This window comes from Jatropha curcas, chromosome 10, assembly GCF_041381405.1.
Source record: "Jatropha curcas cultivar XTBG-Jc1 chromosome 10, XTBG_Jcur_1.0, whole genome shotgun sequence".
NCBI classification, from domain to species: domain Eukaryota; kingdom Viridiplantae; phylum Streptophyta; class Magnoliopsida; order Malpighiales; family Euphorbiaceae; genus Jatropha; species Jatropha curcas.
In genome coordinates, this window is record NC_143160.1 from 1,016,172 (window position 1) to 1,036,126 (window position 19,955).

The window sequence follows — 19,955 nt, forward strand, 5'->3', positions numbered from 1 at the left end:
TACTGTTCAAGAATTTGGGGAGAACTGTGTCATCATCAACAATGGCAGGTGATTTTGTTTTCTTTTCGTTTTTCTGTTTTGATTTGATTGCAACAACTTTGTTTTATTTATTCTTATGGGTTTAGATTCTTAGCATTACTTTATAGTATTATAAAGTAGTAATCCTCTGAGTGCTTCACTTTTCAAAGGATCATGGAAACACAAGATATAACAGCGAATATATCATGAACCTTCCATAATTTAAAGTCCTGTCACTTGTCAGGTTTTAGCCATTCTCTCTCTTTCTCACTTTAAAAAACTTACACACACATGTCAAAACTAATTTTTCTAATTTTTGTTTGCATGTTTATAGGTATAAGAACTAAAAAAGACCAGAAAGAAAGATGGACATGGTTGAAAAATTTTATAAACGCATCGCCCTGTTATTATTTTGGTGACTGCATTAATAGGATGGAGTGCTTATAAAGGAATGGCTGTGGTTTTTTTATTACTTGTATGTAAGGCATGAGGTAGATGATAAACAAAAGGACAGTTCTATTAATTAATTAGAAGTTATTTTAATCTTCAGGCTTTTTTTTATAAAAAAAATTTTGACGAGGCACGAATATCAATTGGATGGTCAACAGATTTCTACTTGGGGAACCAAATGAAATCCTTCTGATTAAAATAAGAAAGAAAGGGTTTTCTAAATTTCTTTAAACAAATATTTTACTGAACAGAATATGGTCCTATTTTGAACAAGGGCAATTCTTAGTCCTCTGATACTTCAAAAAAAAAAAAAAAGTTTTATATGTCGGATTTTTACATTAAAATATATAATGTCCGTACACATGCATCTTTAACACATGCAGGTACTCGGGGATCTACAAATTAGGTTTTTGATGAGTTAACCCATTTGAAAGATAGAGAGATGGGAGATCTTCTGTGGTTCATGGGTTTGATCGTGTATATATATAATTTTAATGTTGTAAAGTTTCTTTAAGAAGAGAGAGAGAGAGAGAGAGAGAGAGAGGTCGGTAACTTTACGTAGAATGGCGGATATTTAGACTAAGAGATGATTTGCTGAGTGTGGGAATGCTGGGCTTTGGGGAGTCATATATTGCAAGGAACGAGAACGAGAGTTCCAAGAAGCCAAGTGGGGTTTAATTTTAAATTATAGAGATAGAATTGGATATTAAAATGGATTTTTCCAGTTGGAATTGTGGGTTTGTCTCAATACACAGACAGAATGGACTTCAATTTTTGTTACTATTTCTTTAATTTAATATGAAACTCGTGTACTTTTTGGCCTATAGAATAGTGATAATCTTGTATTAAATGGTTATTATTATAGTATGATAATGACTTGGTTTTCATATGTTGGAAAATGGTGATTAGGATCAGACCGTTTAAAATCACCATTGCAAAAGGGGTCATGATAAAGGAAAATTTTGGTTGATTTGTGTGTCTCTTCTCTCTTCTGTGTGTAAAGGACACAGCTTTCCATTTTAACTTGTTCATAGCCCTTTACAAAATTCTCTTTTTTAAACCCTCCCCTCTTTCTCCCCCTTTCTCTTCTCTTCTCTTCTCTTCTCTTCTCTTCTCATGTTCCCCTCAAACTTCACTTATTAGGTCAAAAACTGAGAGCGAGAGAGAGAGAGAGAGAGAGAGAGAGAGAGAGAGAGAGAGAGAGAGAGAGAGAGAGAGAGAGAGGAAGAAGAAAGAGAGAGGGAGAGGCTAACTGGGGCAAACCCTATACCTGTAAATCCTTTACATACTTTTTTCCTTGCTTATTTAATTTGATTCTTCCTTTTAAGTCCTCTATTTCAAGAAATTAATTTTGAAAGTGGGTTTTGTTACATGCAGGAGCAGGAGTTTTTAATTTGATTTGCTGAAGGATAATCTTCAAAGAAACATAACACATTAACAATGGGCTCCATGAATTCAAACAACTGGCTGTCTTTTCCTCTTTCTCCCACTCATTCTTCTTTGCCTCCCCACTTACATACTTCTCACCCTCAACAGTTTTCTTTAGGGTTAGTCACTGAAACTATGGATAACCCATTTCAAAACCAAGGTATGTATATATATATTTCCCTGTCTCTCTTTCTTTTTGATATTACTGATATTTCTGACTCTTTCTATTAACAATTACATTCTTCTTTGGATTGTTAAATATTTTTTTACAGAATGGAGTCTTGTCAACACCCAAGGCAGCAGTGAAGTTCCAAAAGTTGCAGACTTTCTTGGTGTGAGCAAATCCGAGAATCAATCAGATCTTGTTGCCTTCAATGGACTTCAGGCTAATGATTCTGATTACATGTTTCAAAGCAATAGTCTTTTGCCAGTGCATAACGCTGTGGTAGCTGCCTCTACCAACTATGAGTTTCAAGAAAATGCCAACAATTTACAGTCATTAACATTATCTATGGGTAGTGCTAGCGGCAAGGCTTCTACATGTGAAACTAGCGGCGATAATAGCACTAACACCGTTGAAGCGACCGCCCCAAGAAGGACTTTAGATACATTTGGGCAAAGAACTTCAATATATCGCGGTGTCACAAGGTTGAGTTCGTTTGCTGTGTGAATAATTAATTATTAGTTTTTTTGTTTTTGGTTTCCTTTTCATTTTCCTAAATTTATATGCTTTGCAAATGTATAGACATCGATGGACAGGAAGGTATGAAGCTCATTTGTGGGATAATAGCTGTAGGAGAGAAGGACAATCTAGGAAAGGACGACAAGGTAAATAAAACAATATATGGTTTGATTTTTTTAGGGTTCATAATCATTTTTTCAGATTTATTATAACGAATTACATTCTACTAATTAAGTACTAACATTTTCTCTCTATTTTCATGGATCATCTTTGGTTACTTACTGCTTGCAGTCTATTTAGGTAAGTGAATTTTGTAATTTTCAAAATTTTTAGTTTGTATTCATTTTCATAAATCTTTGTATACATAATTATCTTATATTTGGTCTAACTAGGTGGTTATGACAAAGAAGAAAAGGCTGCAAGGGCATATGATCTTGCTGCATTAAAGTACTGGGGTACATCTACTACCACCAATTTTCCCGTAAGTTTCTATTGTTCTATAAACTGTAATGAATTATAAGTTGCATAACAATGCTTATATATGATGACTGTGAATACCAAATTTGATTTTGTTTTTGTAGATCAGTAACTATGAGAAGGAACTAGAGGAGATGAAGCACATGACCAGACAGGAGTTTGTGGCCTCTATTAGAAGGCAACTCTTTACTTTCTTGAACTATTTTTCAATTTTATTTCCATATTGAAGATCTATTTTGCTGTTAAATAAATTGATTAATTTCTTCACGGACAGGAAGAGTAGTGGCTTCTCCAGGGGTGCATCCATGTATAGAGGAGTTACAAGGTAAAACTATATGAATTATATATACAAATAATATACCATCCTTCTTTCTTTTTTCTGTCTCTCTTATCAACATTCTTAAGCAGGCATCACCAGCATGGAAGATGGCAAGCAAGGATCGGTAGAGTTGCAGGAAACAAGGATCTTTATTTGGGAACTTTTAGTAAGTCAATCATATCTCTCTTTTTATATATATGTTATATATATAGAAAAACACTATACATATATAGCGTTGGCGTAGCTTATTAGGTTATCCTAAAATTAATTATAATAAATTATTTGATTAAATGTCTTAAGTAATTGATAGATTATTCCATAAATAATTTAATGTAGGCACTGAGGAGGAGGCTGCCGAAGCTTATGACATAGCAGCGATTAAGTTTAGGGGGCTAAACGCAGTGACTAATTTTGACATGAGCCGGTATGATGTTAAAAGCATTCTTGAAAGCAACACTTTACCGATTGGCGGAGGAGCAGCGAAGCGACTGAAGGAGGCACAGGCAATTGAATCATCAAGAAAAAGAGAGGAAATGATAGCTCTTGGTTCAAGTTTTCAATATGGAAGCTCTAGCTCTAATAACAGACTGCAAGCTTACTCTTTAATGCAATCACCTTTTGAGCAACCTCAACCATTACTAACCCTACAAAATCAAGACATTTCTCAATATACACAAGACACAGCCTCATTTAATCACCAAAATTACCTCCAAACTCAGCTTCATTTGCACCAGCAATCTGCAGCTAGTAGTAATTACTTGCAACAGTCAAGTCATCAAAACCCACAGTTCTACAATAGTTATATACAAAACAATCCAGCTTTGCTTCATGGGCTCTTTAACATGGGTTCTTCATCTTCAATTGTGGAGAACAATGGAAGTTCTAGTGGAAGTTATAGTGGTGGGTATTTGGGAAATAGTCTTGGAATGGCTTCAAATTCCACGGGGTCAAATGCAGTTGGATCAGCAGAAGAACTTGCTCTTGTTAAGGTGGATTATGATATGCAGGCTTCTGGCGGCTATGGCAATTGGTGTGGTGATTCAGTGCAGGGATCAAATCCAGGAGTTTTTACAATGTGGAACGATTAGGAAAAAAAAAAAAAAAAAAAGAAAAGAAAACTGAAGAAGATGATTTTTAATTCAAATCCTATAAAAGAAGAAGAGGGTCTTCTTTGGTAAGTTGAAGAAGAAGGCCTATACTTTTTAATTTTTGTTATATTTCTTGTTTAGGAATATATATATAAGCTAGGGTTTTTAACTGCTGGAGTTCAACTGACTGATGACCTTTGGCATGTCAGTTTATGGACCCAAATTTTGTATGCAAAAATATCCATATTATGAAATCCTACTTATTTCTAATGTCATTAATTATAATTCTTCTCCATAATTATATCTTTCTATAGACCAAAAAAAGCAAATTTGTGAGTTAAAATATTTTAATTTTGATATATAAGTTTGTCCCAATAAATAAATAAAAACCTAAAATAAATTTTAATATATTCCACATTAATATTTAAGTCACATAATTTCGATGTTAATTTAATAAAAAAAATTTTAAACAAAGGTATATTCAATAATTAACGAATTAATTGTATTCTCAAAAAAGAGAATGGCAAAGTCACTGACTGAATAAAATTGGAAAAAAAGTCAAAATAAAGATCCCACATAATTTTCTACAAGGGGCAATATTGTCTTATACGTACAGCTGCTTGATGGCTAAGACAAATAAACACCGCCTATCGATTGTGTCGCAAGAGAATTGCGGAGTACGTACTCCACCGAACCACACAGACCAGTTTACGATCATCAAAATGAGAATTCCACATTCCTAACTTCTTTTTCGGTCTCTCCGAGAGATCTCTTCTAGGGTTTTCCAGTAGCTGCGGCTCTTCATTGTTTCTCTTTTCAAGGTATGTACTTTTCTGGCTAAATTTCTCCTCTCATTTCTTCTCCAATTTGGATTTTTGTTATCCCGTGATTTTTTTTTTTTTTTTTTTTTTTTTTTTGTGAATTCGATGTCATCATATTGATCAAAATCCAAACTTCCATCTTTACGCTCGTCTGTCTCTGTGTCGTGATTTTAGTTGAAGGATCGGTTACTGTTTTCTGGTTTCTTTAGAGAAATTTGAGTTTTTTTAGAAATGTCAAGCCTTGGATAGCGATCCTAATTGCTCTGACTAGATTTAGTGCTTCACATGTTGTGTGTTTATTTTTAGCATAATTGAGTGATGGGTTTTCGCGTACCTGCAAGATCAATTTTAGGATCCTATTGCCATTGCTTCCCAATTAGTTTATGGGTGTTAATTCCCTCGCAGTTGTGGTTTTGTTATTTGCTGTAATTATTGTTCTGATTTACGGGTTGAATCTAATTTAAGGCAATAATTCTTCTCAGTGTTACTATTAATGGATCTATTAATCTGCAGAACAGTAGCATGGGCAGTTTGTATAATATTTATCAGTTTTTGCATCTAATGAATTGGTTGTTGCTCTGTAAATAACTTCACGTTTTGTTTGGGTTTCATAGTTTTCCAATATGAAGAAAATGTATTTAGTTGAATGATATGAGCATGCGCCTTTGTGAATCAAGTCTACTTCTACCTCTAGGGAACTCATAGTTTTATTTATTAGACTGGAATGACTGCTGAGAAGGTTTCATATCCTTATGTTAAGGAATGTTCTTCTATATTTGATTCTGGGCTTGTAAATGATTACTTACGAAGTTCTTTATCTAAATGAAGAACACCAAGTTAAACAGCATGGTGAGAACATATAAACAAGAGCATGTTTACAAGCACCCATGGGAGAGAGTAACTTCTGCGTCTTGGCGCAAGTTTACTGACCCTGAGAACAAGCGTATTTTATCTCATATTCTTGAAGTTGATACTTTGAACCGGAAGCTTGATCGTGAATCTGGGAAGCTTTACACCACTCGTGCTGTTACTGTGCATGCTCCGGGACCATGGTTCATCCGCAAAATTATAGGCCAGGAGATTTGCCACTGTATTGAATCAACAGTTGTTGATGCCGAAACACACTCCATGCAGCTCACCAGCCGCAACATTAGTCTTCAGAAGTTCATAGAAGTTGAGGAGAAGATCCGCTATGATCCTCACCCTGATAATCCAAGCGAATGGACAATTTGTCGGCAGGAGACTAGTATACAGATCAAACCATTATCGGCACTAGCATCAATGGCAGAAAAGGTAGAACAACGATGTGTTGAGAAGTTCTTGCAGAATAGTGCGAAGGGTAGAGAGGTTATGGAGAGGATCTGCAAGTATCTTGAAGCTGAATCTAGAGGAATCACCCTGTAATTCTTTCTCACTTCTGTTTTAGACTTTTCCCTAGTGGTGGCTGTTAGGCTTCAGAGTTTCTTAGGAATAGAAATTAATAAAGGAACCACATCTAGCAATGGATGGACGATCCGCCTTGAAATACTTTACAGATGTAATTGCAAATTTTGAAACAGTAAATTTTGGTGCATTGCCTTTCATTTAAATGTTGAAGATCTGATGGATTGTAAATGCATTTAGTAGGTGTTTGAATAAGATGTTGCTTAAATTCTTCTTTACTGCGTTTAGTAAACTGGCCATTGAAGTAGATTTTTAAAATCTTGGAGGTTGAAACTATAGCTTTTGTGTACCGGTTGTTGCTTCGTCAGTAAAAGGCCCTTGTCTTGCTCAAAGATATTTGAACGAGTATCTTGAGCCTGTTGTCTGCATTTGGGAAGATATTTCTATTAAAAATGATAGGTTATATTTTTATCCATAGCTTCGGTACGGTGCATTAAAATGAGATATAAAGCCACCCAAAACTTCGAAAAATGAGATATGTAGACACCCTTCTTAAACAACTTTTTTCTTCCGACCATCACCCTGTGGAAGGGTGAATCTATTAACATAGATGGGCTGCTGGCAGATGATGACTAATTTCCTAGGAGGAAGATGAAAATCAGGAATTAAAAACTAGGACTGCGAACCACAAAAGAAATTCAAATGACACGATATTACTGCCCTGAAAGCCATGAATAAAATTTACAAGCTACGCACGTGAGCGTTCATGGATGACTTCCATTTATCATCTAGAAATTGCACAAGCCATTTTGACGTACTGTACTACCAGAGAAATGCCATATGAAACAGGATGACACATTACAAACGTAACCACAACAAAGTCCATCAAACCAGCACAGATTTAGACTTAAAACACTGGAGCCAACATATAAACTCTCGCCAATCACAAGATATAGAGTTCTTCATACTGCAGAGATGTCCTATGCTGTCTTGCTTCCCCGTACACAACAATACAAAAGGACACCTGACCTGATAAGATACTCGGCCAACTCAGAAGCCTCAAAGACGAAATGATCATCAAATTTTAGTACTCAGAAACTTCCAATTCAAATCTATATCTTATCAAGCTTCTCTGCCTTGACAATAGGGTTGGCTCTTGCTATAGCCTCACGGGCAGCATTACGGTAATCAAATGGACAGTTGTGTTTGTCTGAGTACCGATGAGATGCACAGAAAAGGTTGCCACATCGACAGTTGAACCCTGTTAAACCAACCCGTTTCTTGCAAGTGTTGCACTTGTTTGGACCCTCCTTTGGCTTTGCCTCAACAAACTCCCCCAAAGCTGAAGCACAGGATGGCTGCACTGTGATGGTCTTTGACTCTGCCGTATTGACTTGAATTTCAACAGTGTTGACAACAGTAGGTTGTTCCACATTACTGCTTGAGGATCCATTCACAATATGTCCTGCAGATGCAGCAAGCTTACCCTGCTCCTGTTTCAACAGCATATCCTTGTGGCATTTTGAGCACATGTTCATTGTTGCTGCACTTCCAAAGAAGCCGCAATTATTAATGCACAAAATTGGGCGTTCAGGAGGAGCTTGGCATCCTGTCTCATCATGGTCCATGTTCCTATGCCAAAATCAACAAAAATAAGGTGCATATGTAAAGGAAATAACTACGTCATCAGCAGAAGGTTGAGTTCGCTCCACCATTCATATGCACATCAAGAGATAAGTACATGTAAAAAAAGGATACATCTATACAAGTGCGAATAAAATGCATCCAGCCAAATGCATTAACATCAGTGCCAACAAGATTCATGCATAGTTCATATGCTTAAGCAAGAAATGAAGCGAAAGTCACTAAATGTCCTTGCCCATTTCTCATACAACTAATTTTCAAAATAAACATGTCAGCAAAATGGCTGAAGCCCCATGCGCATTACTGTTAGAAAAGTACACTAGATACACTTCTTATTGAGTACACTTTCACAACACAGTACATAACTTATCATAATAAATAGAGAAGCATATAAAAGAAGCATATTAAACATAATTCAATCGAGGCCTCTGCTTAGAGATGGTACAGGAACATATAAAATACAGTCAAAAACTCTGATATTTGTTCGCAAATTGTCTCTGTTACAAGTCAAATAAAATTCAAAAGAAAAAATGTGACTGTGAGGTGCACAATAGAGAGAGAGCAGTGCACAATAGAGAGGTGAACAATAGGACTTGAGATTTGGTTCTTAGAAATAAATTGTTTTCTTGAAGTTGTTTTGTGAGATCAAACGTGGATGCTAATACTAGGAAGAGAGTAGGAAAAGGTGATGAATCATTAGATATGATTCAACATAGAACTTCATCATCAACTCCGTTAGTTATTGGGAGATTGAATTAAAAATCTAAAACTTGATTATTTAAGTTAATAAGATTGGTGTTACTACCAATGGTTCAATCATTTCCGTACAAATCATTTATTGTGGCTTCAGGAACATAGCCAAATAATGTTAGATCATGTGATAAAGTCTTTAGCATTTCATAAATATGCTCGTTTTCAATGTGAGATTTATCACCAGCCACAAATTCATGAATCGCACATCCGATCTCAATTGAACTAATCCCTGGCTTCTTTTGTATACCAAGGGCCTTCATTGTCCTCCTAACTTTGCTTGAACCATCCCATCTTCCAACTGCTGCATATATATTTGCTAGTAGCACAAAATTGGAGTCAATGCTAGGATCTAAATCAGCAAGATAGTCCACCAGCTTCTCAGCTAACCCTACATTTCCACTAGTCCTACAAGCAGCCAACAATGATCCCAAGACAATTTCATTTGGCTTCACCGTCATTTTTTCTATGACACTCAGTGCATCTTCTAACCTCCCAGCACGACTATAAAGATCTACTATGCATCCATAATGCTCAATTCTAGGAGATAATTTGTGCACTCTATTCATGTCAGCAAAATACTTAAGCCCTTTGTCCACCAATCCAACATGGCTACAAGCAGTAAGTGCTCCAGTGAAACTGACTCCATCTGGTCTGAATCCTTCTTTCTGCATCAACTCAAAGTACTCTAAAGCTTCCTCCGCTAACCCATTAGCAGCAAAACCCACAATAATAGAGTTCCATGAGACCACAGTTCTCTTCAACATTTTGTGAAAGACTTCCTGTGCTAATCCAATGTATCCACATCGAGCGTACATATCAATCAATGAATTACTTATCCTAACATTGTCTCTAAACTCTTGCTTTAGAATGTATCGATGTATCCACATGCCTAACCCAAGCGCACCCAGGTTTGCACAAGCAGACAAAACAGCAATAATGGTTACATAATCAGGCTCCACATTTGAAACCTGCATTTCTCTAAAACATTGCAGTCCTTGCTCAAAATGCCCCTTTTTGACAAAACCATCAATGAGTACAGTCCAAGAAATTTTATCCCTTTCAGGCATTTCATTGAACAACTCAATCGCGTCCTCTATTTTAGTATTTCTCATGTAACCATCAATCATTGTGTTCCAAGACACTGAATTTTTAGTCTTTAGCTCGTTAAAGCACAATCTTGCTAGCTCTATATGACCACACTTTGCATACATGTCAACAAGTGCAGTACCCACTATCACATTACATGTATCTAAACCCACTTTTCGAGCATAAGAGTGAATAGAAGGGCCGAAAGATTTTCCTTCTAATGGAAAATCTGCACATCCAGATAAAAGAGTAGTGAATGTGATGTGATTGGGCTCAACGCCACAAAGAAGCATTTGTATGAATTGTGAGGCAGCTTCAGGTAGCTTGCCATTGCGGCAATGACGGGAAATGGAGGAGGTAAATGCAACAGTGAGGTCTATGGGTTTATTGGATTGTTGTTTAACAGAAAGATTGGGTTTACAACTAATGAACTGAGATCTATTCTGATGTTGTGATAGGTGTGGCATTGCCAATGTTGGTTTGTTGTTTGCATGATGAGGGAGTTGGGTGATGGTGGGTACAGATGTGAGGGCAGTAAGAGCCATTTGTTCAAATGCCATATACAGATTAGGCTTTGCCCTCTTTTACTTCCGCTCAATGAGTGCAAACGAAAATTTTTCTTCTGAATTCATGAGATTAGTTTCCAAACCTGTCCAAACAGCACTTCAATTAATGTTTCTAAATGATTAGTAACATTCGATAATCAAGTAAAATGGATTTCATATACTATTGAGGATCAAAGTTCGTAATTAGGATCCTGAAGTTTATGCAGCATTCATGACTTGTGGCTGGTAACAAACCTCAGAAACTGAGCAGATTTATGATGCTAGAGCTTTTTGTCTCAATATGTAGCATTATTTAGCTTTGTTCCTAAAGTCAATGAAAGTGAATAGCATGCAAATGATTGAACCATCAGCAAGCTGGAGAGAAAAGGACGTGTTTTTTAACGTGGTGTACAGTGGTAGTGATAGCATTAGTTTTGTGGCTAGTTTCAAAGTACCATCAATATTCCTCGTACTACAAATGGTATTTACCTCTTCACCAATAATTTGAGCACTAAACTTCAAGATTTCCATTCAATCTCCAGAGTAGTAGTTAATTTTGTAATAAAATATTATACAGAACAAATCCAAAGATATGAAGATGCAAATGACAATCATAAACTAGTTGTGGGATTCTATTCTAATTTTCGTCAGCTGATAATAAATCAGTTTCCACGACTAAATTAAAATTATTATGCTCTGAAGAACAAAATGAGATTGCATGCGAAAGAAATTTTGCACTGGACAGAAGATCAAATTACCAGCAGTACATTAACAAATTCATACATGCAAGTTGACATCTACTACAAAATATTCCTCTCATCAAACTGAGCTACGCTTATATATTGGCTATTTTAGTCAATGCATACGCGACAACATTGAAGAAAAGCAAATTAGCAATAGAATATCAATCAACACTAGTAGTCACAAACATACATGACATGCAGCAACTACCCCAAATCTCAAAATTTGACTGCATATTCTCAGTCTCACCCAGTCTAAACGAGTGAAAAAATAAATAAAACTTTTCTTCCCAAAATCCATACCAAACTGTAATTATCAGTCATGAAACATCACAAATCTATCCAAACACACAACACATATTTCTTCTGAGAGCCATAAGCAGAACCTTGTCGTGTTACGATTTGATACCATTCTCCTTATGGTGGCACAAATTAAATCAGAGAACTTAAAAATTGTGCATACCCAGAACAAGATAACTCCATCTCAAATAATCCCCGCCCCAAAAAGGTTGAGAAATGAAATCCAATTACAAAAAGGCAAACAGACATATGTATACAAAGTCAAACCTTAATCGTTTTTAGAAATGATTCTGTTGGACCGATCTCTTAGCTCAAAACTGCATCAGATATGACCTGTTAAATCAAATAGGCCAAACACATAATTACAATCAACAGATACAGATGAAATTTCCCAAAAAAAAAAAAAAAGATAAAAAACGAAAGTATCTAGATATAAGAGATGAAAAACCCTAACCCCAGAAAACGTACCAGATCGCCGAAGAGAGAGGGGAGAGAGAGAGAGAGAGAGAGAGAGAGAGAGAGAGCAAAGCCAAACGGAGAGAGAGGCGTTTGGTGAGTTGCCTTTCTCTTTTGTTATTTTTTTTCTCTCTCTACCATTTTCCCTTTTGATTTTTTAAAAGGCGAGGTGTCCCTTGCCAACGAACTATCTTTATTGATGAGAGAGTGACGTGTCGGTTCTCTACTGGATGCGCGTGTAACATTCGGTATCCTATTTTGCCCTTCAGATGGTGGTTAAATAACAGATCGGCCAATTTCAGGGGATGCAAACTTCACGGGCCAATAGTCATCCACCTATGTGGTTATATGACGGTGGATTGATTAGGCGTTAAAGTGAAACTGTGAAAGTTATTTATCGCGGTAAATGAGACTGTGAGTTTCCAAAATTACTGAGGCATACCCTCCAAAATTTGGGCTCTCACGGTACTCTCTTTTTGTTCAGATTTTGATTCACGTGGCAGTGAGTTATTACAGAATATGAGGCTCAATTCTTCTCGTTGTCCCTCAAACTTACGGGAAAGACTTTTCTATATCCCGTGTATAACCTACTTGTGATTCGAATCAATTATAAATTATGTTTTGCTCCAAGAAAATATTATTTTTGCCAGAAAAAATTATGGCTGTTGAAAGGTCAATAAAAATTGAAGAAATTTTCAGTTAAGGAGATAGTGACATACCAACCACTTGGTTGTAATGGTATGATATGATCATACTCTTGGAATCCCAAAATGCAAGTAAAGCTTTCCTTTTCTATTTTAAAACTGTGGTTGGCACACTTGTCACAGGAACTTTTTTTCTTTTCTCCTTTGCTTGCTTTTGCAGTTTTCTCTCAAATTTCCTATCCTCCATTTGAATTTTTATATTCCTTACATTTTCTTGCTTTATCACTCTCCTTCAATTTATAAATTTTCAACCTTTCACATTTTTCTCGAGCTTTGCCAATTCCAAGAATATTTCTTATTTCAGATCTTTTTTTTCTATGTAGTCATAGGAGTAAATGTAACAAGATTTATTGTTACATGCCTTCATGATTTCTGCATGAGTACTGTTCTGTATAAGATCTCTGCATCACATAAATTTTACCGTGACATTGCTCGTATGGATTCAATTAATGGTGTTCGTAGCCATTTAATGCATGCCTTGCTTGATATGTAGTGTAAAGCTTGCAGTGACCTGCAAAAATATAGCATAAAAACTTTCTTGAGCTTTGAAGAGCTCACATGGAGGCTAAGAACAAAGAAATGGTATCAAAGATGGATGATTATGAAGTCATAGAACAGATTGGAAGAGGAACTTTTGGAGCTGCATTTCTTGTTCTTCGTAAGTTTGAAAATAAGAGGTAAAAGAAGTCTCTGCTCAATTTCTTCAGACTCATATTCTGAGGGTTCCAATTTAAATTATAAGCATAAATGATTATGTTCTGTGTTCTGTAGGTATGTGTTGAAGAAGATTCGTTTAGCTAAACAAACAGAAAAGTTTAAGCTCGCAGCACATCAAGAGGTTAGTCCCTAGACCATTTTCCCTACCATTCCCTTAATAATATTTCAACCTGAGAATGACAAAACTGTTTTAATTCGGAGTAATCTGAGATAATTAGTATCTTGCAGTTAAATTTTATAAATAACAGTTCGAACTTTTCTGTTGCAGATGAATTTAATAGCAAAGCTGAATAACCCATACATAGTTAACTATAAAGAAGCATGGGTGGAAAAGGTAATCTTGTTTACTTGAACTTAGGAACGAATATAATCAAGAGAAACCATTGCCCGTGAAAATTACTGTCACAACTTTTTGCTTATATGCTTGTTTTGCAGGAGTGCTATATATGCATTGTGACAAGTTACTGCGAGGGAGGAGATATGTAAGTAAATACAACGAATTTAACCTTTTAAGATGCTAGACTACAGAAATATATTGTCAATGATACCTATTATATTGATGATACAGGGCTCATGTGATAAAGAAAGCTAGAGGAACATATTTTCCTGAAGAGGTAAGGGACACGGAGTACCAGTAAGAAACTGGAGCTCTTTAATGTAGCAAATTTCTAATACAAGTCTTTTTTCTTCCCATCTAATAATGCTAAATTTTATTCTTTTCTCCTTTAGAAACTCTGCCGATGGCTAACCCAACTGTTGCTGGCTGTGGACTATCTCCACTCAAATCGTGTTCTTCACAGGGATTTGAAAGTAAGAACCTGCAGCTTTTTTCAATTCAAGTGAACTTAGCCATGATATGAAGCTGAAATAACTCTGTTTTCCAATTTCAGTGCTCAAATATCTTCCTTACAAAAGAAAACGAAATCCGGCTTGGTGAGAACATGGAAATCTTTTGCAGTGGATTGATTTTAATCGTACTGGAATATTTTTGTTATCTCACGTTATATTTCCAGGTGACTTTGGACTTGCAAAATTGCTGAACAAAGAAGATCTTGCATCTACAGTAAGATAAAAACTACATTATGAATTTGAACTTTTAACTTTTTTGGCAAAATCTGACTGCTTATTTAGGATATGCTAATTGCTGTAGATTGTGGGCACTCCAAACTACATGTGCCCAGAACTTCTTGCTGACATACCCTATGGCTACAAATCAGACATTTGGTCTCTAGGTCATAATAACCTTCTGATGCTATTTCATGGTATTGTGGGGTATCTAGCTACTGTGGATTTTTTTCATGGAATGACATTTTGTTATTATTTTGACAGGTTGCTGCATGTTTGAGATAGCTGCACATCAACCTGCATTTAGAGCTCCTGTAAGTTCTACCTTTGAATAACATTTCTCAGAAGAAGAAGAAAAAAAAAAGGGATTTAATAAGTTTATCAATCTTGAATAACAGGATATGGCTGGTCTCGTTAATAAGATAAACCGTTCCTCTATTTCTCCTCTCCCAACTATGTATTCGTCTCAATTGTAAGTAATATATGTTCAATTAGAGTCGTAACCAAACAGAAATTAAATAATAACAACAAAAGTGTATCTGATCAGGTGTCTTTCTTTCTGCCTGCAGAAAACAATTAATCAAAACCATGTTAAGGAAAAATCCAGAACACAGACCTACAGTGAGTCTATTTTGTTCAGTTCCATTTTCTCAGTCTTTCTCTTAGTCAAGACAAGAACTTGTGCTTGTATTTACATTTCACCATGTTTTAGGCTGCAGAATTACTAAGACACCCCATTCTACAACCTTATCTCGCTCAATGCCACAATCTCTCTCCAGTCTTTCTCCCAGTAAAGTCTGAACGTGGCTGCAAAGAAATTCTACTGTTTAAAAAGTCAAATATTCACAAGAAAGATAAAGATAAGAAGCCAATCCCATTAAAAGAGCATGCATGTATTCCGCAAGCAAAAATTTATTCTCCTGCACCAAAGCTCTCAGCAAACGATTTACACAGCACTGCAGACCAAATTGACAGTGGAAATTCGGAAATCACCATAGAAAGCTTAATAAGGACTATCACTCGCCATGAAGATCCAAAGCAAGAGTTGGCTTTTGAGCATTCCAAAATAGTACAAACTAGAAATACATTTCTTTCTGCTCGCAAGAAGGCATCAGAGTCGAAAAGGAACAAGAAGCAAACAAGTAAAGAAAATAATCAAGAAACACATGGAGCTTCTAGTGACATATCATCAATGAGCACATTAACGTTTGTTAATGGGGAAGAAACAAGAATTGAATGGGATCCACAGAGCTTACGAAGAGCAGAAGCTCTGGAATCTCTACTTGAGATTTGTGCAAGTTTGCTTAGACAGGAAAGATTTGAGGAACTATCGGGAGTTTTGAGGCCATTTGGAGAAGAAGTTGTGTCGTCAAGGGAAACAGCAATCTGGTTAACAAAGAGCCTAATGAACCAAAAGAATAGCAGTGGCTAAATTCAAATTCAATCTGATAAAGTAAAATAGCTTGTTAGATATCAAATTCTCAAGTTCATTTCTCTTTCTTTGTGACTATGTACAGTAAGGACTAAGGAGTTATATTTGAACTGTTCTGACCAGAAAGTTAACCAAAAAACCGTCATATTTCATGACATTCAGTAGATTAGTCATCAAAACGATACCAAGAGCGCATTGGATGGTAAGCGGCTTCGGTTGCCGTCGTCATTTTCATGTTTGTTTGGTAAAACGAAGCGCTCAGCGTCGACAATGGTCGTTTACCAAACAAGAAACGACTTGCTCTTGGTACTTGATAAGGAGATATAAGATGGCGATAGTAGTAGGTCCACAACGGCTAGATATTAACTGAAAAAAAATCGTATTACCATAATTAATTCCACTGAACAATTATCATCAGCCTCCTATTTATTCCAGAAAATTGCGGATTCATCATGCTAAGTTGATCATTCAATCATGGACCGTCGCATTAGCTGAATTGTATGTATGTAACACCGAAAACTTATCACTTGAGTCAATAGCTAGAGAGACGTTGCGTTGGGGACCATAATTACTACGCTGCGCACAAAGAAATGAAATAGAAAGTTGTCCTGTCCCGTCTTCACTCCAGTAGTAGTGGCTCCCACCAAACCAAAACGTTGCAAATTAATTAGAAAAATTAATCACAAATTAGTATTCAATTCAATTTAACTATTTAGGTAATTAATTATCTTTTTAAAAGACGCACCCGCCTATAAATAAAATCCTCGTCGTCATTACTTGGGCACACGAAAAATCTAAAACTCCCCCTCTGTAGCTAAAATCTCTCTTTTCATCGTCCGTAGAAGAAATGGCGCAAGTTAGCAATTTCGAAACCATTATGTTCTTCTGTGCGGTTGTGGTCTCGGTGTTTTTATCTGTAACGGGAGTCACCGAGCAGAGCACTAAGCTGTCACCGTCACCGTCACCATTACCGGGAATAGACGCTGGAGCTGGATTTCTAGTGACATCTTCTGTTGGCTGCATTTGCTCTGAACTGTTAATTTCTATCACTGCGCTTCTTTGGCATTAGATTTTTTCTTTTTTTCTCTGTTTTTTTCTTTTGAGAGAGACGAGAGTGGAGAGCGGAGTTAGCCCTAATCTTTGGTTAGGGAGGTGTGATGATAATTATTGTCTTGTATACAATGAAGAAGAACTATGCTATTCTATTATATGTTCATGTCCTTGAGAGATTTTTCCTCCTTTTTTTTTTTAAAAAAAAATTTTTGAGGGAATCATGTTCTTGCAAGATTTAATCGCAGAATTTTATAAGATTATTTAAATTTTAAAATTATAAACATAATTCACAAGGTCAAACATGTTGGAATAAACTCTATACTTTATTCAAATAAATAAGTTTGAATAATAATTTTTTTTTATTCTCAAAAATTAAATAAGTGTGAATATGCATCCTCCCTTTTTGGGACTTTCAACCATACAGAGCCAATCAATTGAAATCATCTTACCCAGCAGAAGCACACACAGTGGCAAAACCCTTCAATGGATAACTAATACTCAACATTCTGCATATTATGAAAAGCCAGCCATCTACACTACATGAAATTCACTTAATAACCACCACGCATTACAAGGACAGCAGAACCTACAGTGAGGTGATTCCCTACAAAATACTCAAAAAGAGTTGAAGGTTATAAGGAACTCGTCACGAGACACTGTTTTACACTAGGTACTCTTCTGCTTCTTGCTCTGATGTTTCTAGATAGCAATTTTGGAGATGCCACTCCAAATCTTATCAAAAGTGACACGCTTCCAAGGAAAACCATTGTTTGGATAGATTCATAATAGAAAACAGCATAGGCTAAAAAAGATGGAAAGGAAGAAAAGGGGCAAAAATATGAAAGAAGTTGAACTTTCCTTTTCTTGATGTCACTGAAGTTCAAAACTGTAGACAATTAACAATATCAAAGTAGACACAGGTGAAGCATAACTCTGTTGATAGTTTAATTTTACTTGCTCCTTTGAAACTGGCTAAGCTTGAAATGTTGTTAGTTTACTTTTTTAAAACGAAGTCTTGCTTTTTATTGGCCAAAAGAATGTGCCTATCTATTAACACCACAGTTCTGCCTCAAGAAGATAAAAGAAAGACTAAGAATACAAGTCAATATATGAATATATAGGAAGAACTGAGTGGAAACTGCAAAAAGGAAATACAAAATCACAATTAACCAAGAGCCTTAACCCTTAAGTTCTTCATATAGAACCTTTTCCCCAGTACAAAACAAAAATTAATCTGAAAATCCATCAAATGTATCCCTAATCATCCTTTATCAATACATTTCACTTTTCAAATCATCTACACATCATTAGCAAAAATTACCATTAACAACAAAAATGCCAAATCATCTTCATCAAACAACTATAGCAAAATTTAAATAATTTCAACCAGGAAATACTGCAAAAATTAGTCAACAACAGAGTCACACCCACTAAAAATCTTTATGGCTATTAATTGGAAGAATTATTCATTTCTAAATTAACTGCAATGTCAGTTCATGAATGAATATGGGATTACAACATCAGAAACACGAAATGTAGATGCCAAATGGTCCAATTATCTCTCCATAAAATCAATTGTGTATCTTTGACCTAAAAAATTATAAGAACAATTTCTATAAGCACCCAATTATGACCTCTCTCTCCTCCTTCATATAAATGTGTGACTTCAGACAAAGCATTACAATAAAAAAAATGGGTATCCATTAATCCATTGCCTTCAACTATCATTAATCAAAATTGGAAGCTTACCAATTAGTTTAGTTCACCCAGCTTCCTCTTTAATTTCTTCGCCAGCCTCAATTAATTTCTTATTCTTCTCAATTGCTGCTGCCACCTCTTTAGGCATATACTTCTCGTCATGCTTAGCTAAAACCTCTGTAGCCGAAAAGTAACAGTCTATGCTCCTCGCTTTCCCTGAAACGCTCTTTGCGCCGACCTCCTTCTTTAATTCCTCTGTGAATGGTTTCACAAACCCTTCCACGACCACGGAATGTCCTTCTCTAAACAAGTCCGGTAGCGATCCCTGATACCTTACTAAAATATCAGTGATCAAATCTGTAATCACAAACTCCATTTCTGGTGAAGAAGCAGGTTGAACTACACTTCCTTCGAGAACTAAACCACCTAATCTGAATTTGTTCTTTTGTGGATTTTCTTTGTATTTTTCCATTGCATCTGTTGGCGTCACATAAAAGACTAATTGGTCTTGAAAGTTGTTTAGAACGATAACGATAAAACCCGCGATGCAACTGAACGTTAAAGCGTATGTCCATAGGCGGCGAGTTTGGAGTTGACGGGCTCGGGCCCCTATGTCGACGGTCTTTGACCGGGTGGGCTGACGGCGAACGGTGGAGAAGAATCGAGGACCGAAAAGTGAAGGAAATTCGGTAGAGATTGTGCGGAGATCTGAAACAGGGGAGAGAATCAAGCGTTCTGATTTTATTGTTGAAAGAATTGGAGAATTCAAGTGGAACAGCCTGCTGGCATTAATCGTGGTAGTGGAGCGGAGGAGATGGGATCTGAGGCGTAGTAGGGAGGAGCGAAAGGCCATGTTTTTTTTCTCGGGAAAGTTGGAGAAAATTTCAGAGAAAGTGCAAAAAGTAGTTATTAAAGGGTTTTTCTTTGTGGGGTTTTTGTGAAGGAGGCGGATATTATGGCGGCCAATTGAAAATCGCAGGAAGACCGAGGCATAAATTATAATTATCAACGTACAAAACGCCCTATCGTTTTATTCTTAAAAATTGTAACCAAGGTACAAGCGAGTTGTCCCCAGTCGATTGTTTACATGGAAATA

At 36.2% G+C, this 19,955-nt stretch overlaps 6 protein-coding genes across 6 annotated transcripts; 3 read left to right on the forward strand and 3 right to left on the reverse strand.

Moving 5' to 3' along the window:
• The first annotated feature begins 1,446 nt into the window (after nucleotides 1–1,446).
• On the forward strand, nucleotides 1,447–4,737 carry PLT1 (Integrase-type DNA-binding superfamily protein). Its single transcript, XM_012234572.4, has 10 exons — nucleotides 1,447–1,740; nucleotides 1,846–2,056; nucleotides 2,169–2,544; nucleotides 2,642–2,724; nucleotides 2,870–2,878; nucleotides 2,971–3,059; nucleotides 3,160–3,233; nucleotides 3,330–3,380; nucleotides 3,464–3,540; nucleotides 3,711–4,737. Exons 2-10 carry the CDS (start codon nucleotides 1,909–1,911, stop codon nucleotides 4,460–4,462), a joined length of 1,659 nt encoding a protein of 552 aa, XP_012089962.2. The 5' UTR covers nucleotides 1,447–1,740; nucleotides 1,846–1,908; the 3' UTR covers nucleotides 4,463–4,737.
• Nucleotides 4,738–5,122: 385 nt separating this feature from the next.
• Nucleotides 5,123–6,944, forward strand: LOC119369046 (MSF1-like family protein). Its single transcript, XM_037640868.2, has 2 exons — nucleotides 5,123–5,283; nucleotides 6,112–6,944. Exon 2 carries the CDS (start codon nucleotides 6,130–6,132, stop codon nucleotides 6,685–6,687), a length of 558 nt encoding a protein of 185 aa, XP_037496796.1. The 5' UTR covers nucleotides 5,123–5,283; nucleotides 6,112–6,129; the 3' UTR covers nucleotides 6,688–6,944.
• A 415-nt stretch (nucleotides 6,945–7,359) lies between these two features.
• Nucleotides 7,360–12,282, reverse strand: LOC105648255 (A20/AN1-like zinc finger family protein). Its single transcript, XM_012234577.4, has 3 exons — nucleotides 12,203–12,282; nucleotides 12,002–12,067; nucleotides 7,360–8,298 (listed from the first exon to the last, which is right to left on the reverse strand). Exon 3 carries the CDS (start codon nucleotides 8,292–8,294, stop codon nucleotides 7,779–7,781), a length of 516 nt encoding a protein of 171 aa, XP_012089967.1. The 5' UTR covers nucleotides 8,295–8,298; nucleotides 12,002–12,067; nucleotides 12,203–12,282; the 3' UTR covers nucleotides 7,360–7,778.
• PDE247 (Tetratricopeptide repeat (TPR)-like superfamily protein) lies at nucleotides 8,702–12,273 on the reverse strand. Its single transcript, XM_012234576.4, has 3 exons — nucleotides 12,203–12,273; nucleotides 12,002–12,067; nucleotides 8,702–10,798 (listed from the first exon to the last, which is right to left on the reverse strand). Exon 3 carries the CDS (start codon nucleotides 10,707–10,709, stop codon nucleotides 9,123–9,125), a length of 1,587 nt encoding a protein of 528 aa, XP_012089966.1. The 5' UTR covers nucleotides 10,710–10,798; nucleotides 12,002–12,067; nucleotides 12,203–12,273; the 3' UTR covers nucleotides 8,702–9,122.
• Nucleotides 12,283–12,988: 706 nt separating the features above from the next.
• Nucleotides 12,989–16,175, forward strand: NEK5 (Serine/Threonine kinase catalytic domain protein). The gene is made up of 13 exons (XM_012234579.4): nucleotides 12,989–13,571; nucleotides 13,666–13,732; nucleotides 13,880–13,945; nucleotides 14,047–14,093; nucleotides 14,180–14,225; nucleotides 14,341–14,421; nucleotides 14,502–14,544; nucleotides 14,625–14,674; nucleotides 14,762–14,843; nucleotides 14,941–14,990; nucleotides 15,075–15,148; nucleotides 15,246–15,297; nucleotides 15,389–16,175. Exons 1-13 carry the CDS (start codon nucleotides 13,453–13,455, stop codon nucleotides 16,106–16,108), a joined length of 1,497 nt encoding a protein of 498 aa, XP_012089969.1. The 5' UTR covers nucleotides 12,989–13,452; the 3' UTR covers nucleotides 16,109–16,175.
• A 2,425-nt stretch (nucleotides 16,176–18,600) lies between these two features.
• Nucleotides 18,601–19,933, reverse strand: G1 (transmembrane protein G1P-related 1). Its single transcript, XM_012234580.4, has one exon. The coding sequence runs from the start codon at nucleotides 19,710–19,712 to the stop codon at nucleotides 18,924–18,926; it is 789 nt and encodes a 262-aa protein (XP_012089970.1). The 5' UTR covers nucleotides 19,713–19,933; the 3' UTR covers nucleotides 18,601–18,923.
• Nucleotides 19,934–19,955: the final 22 nt, after the last annotated feature.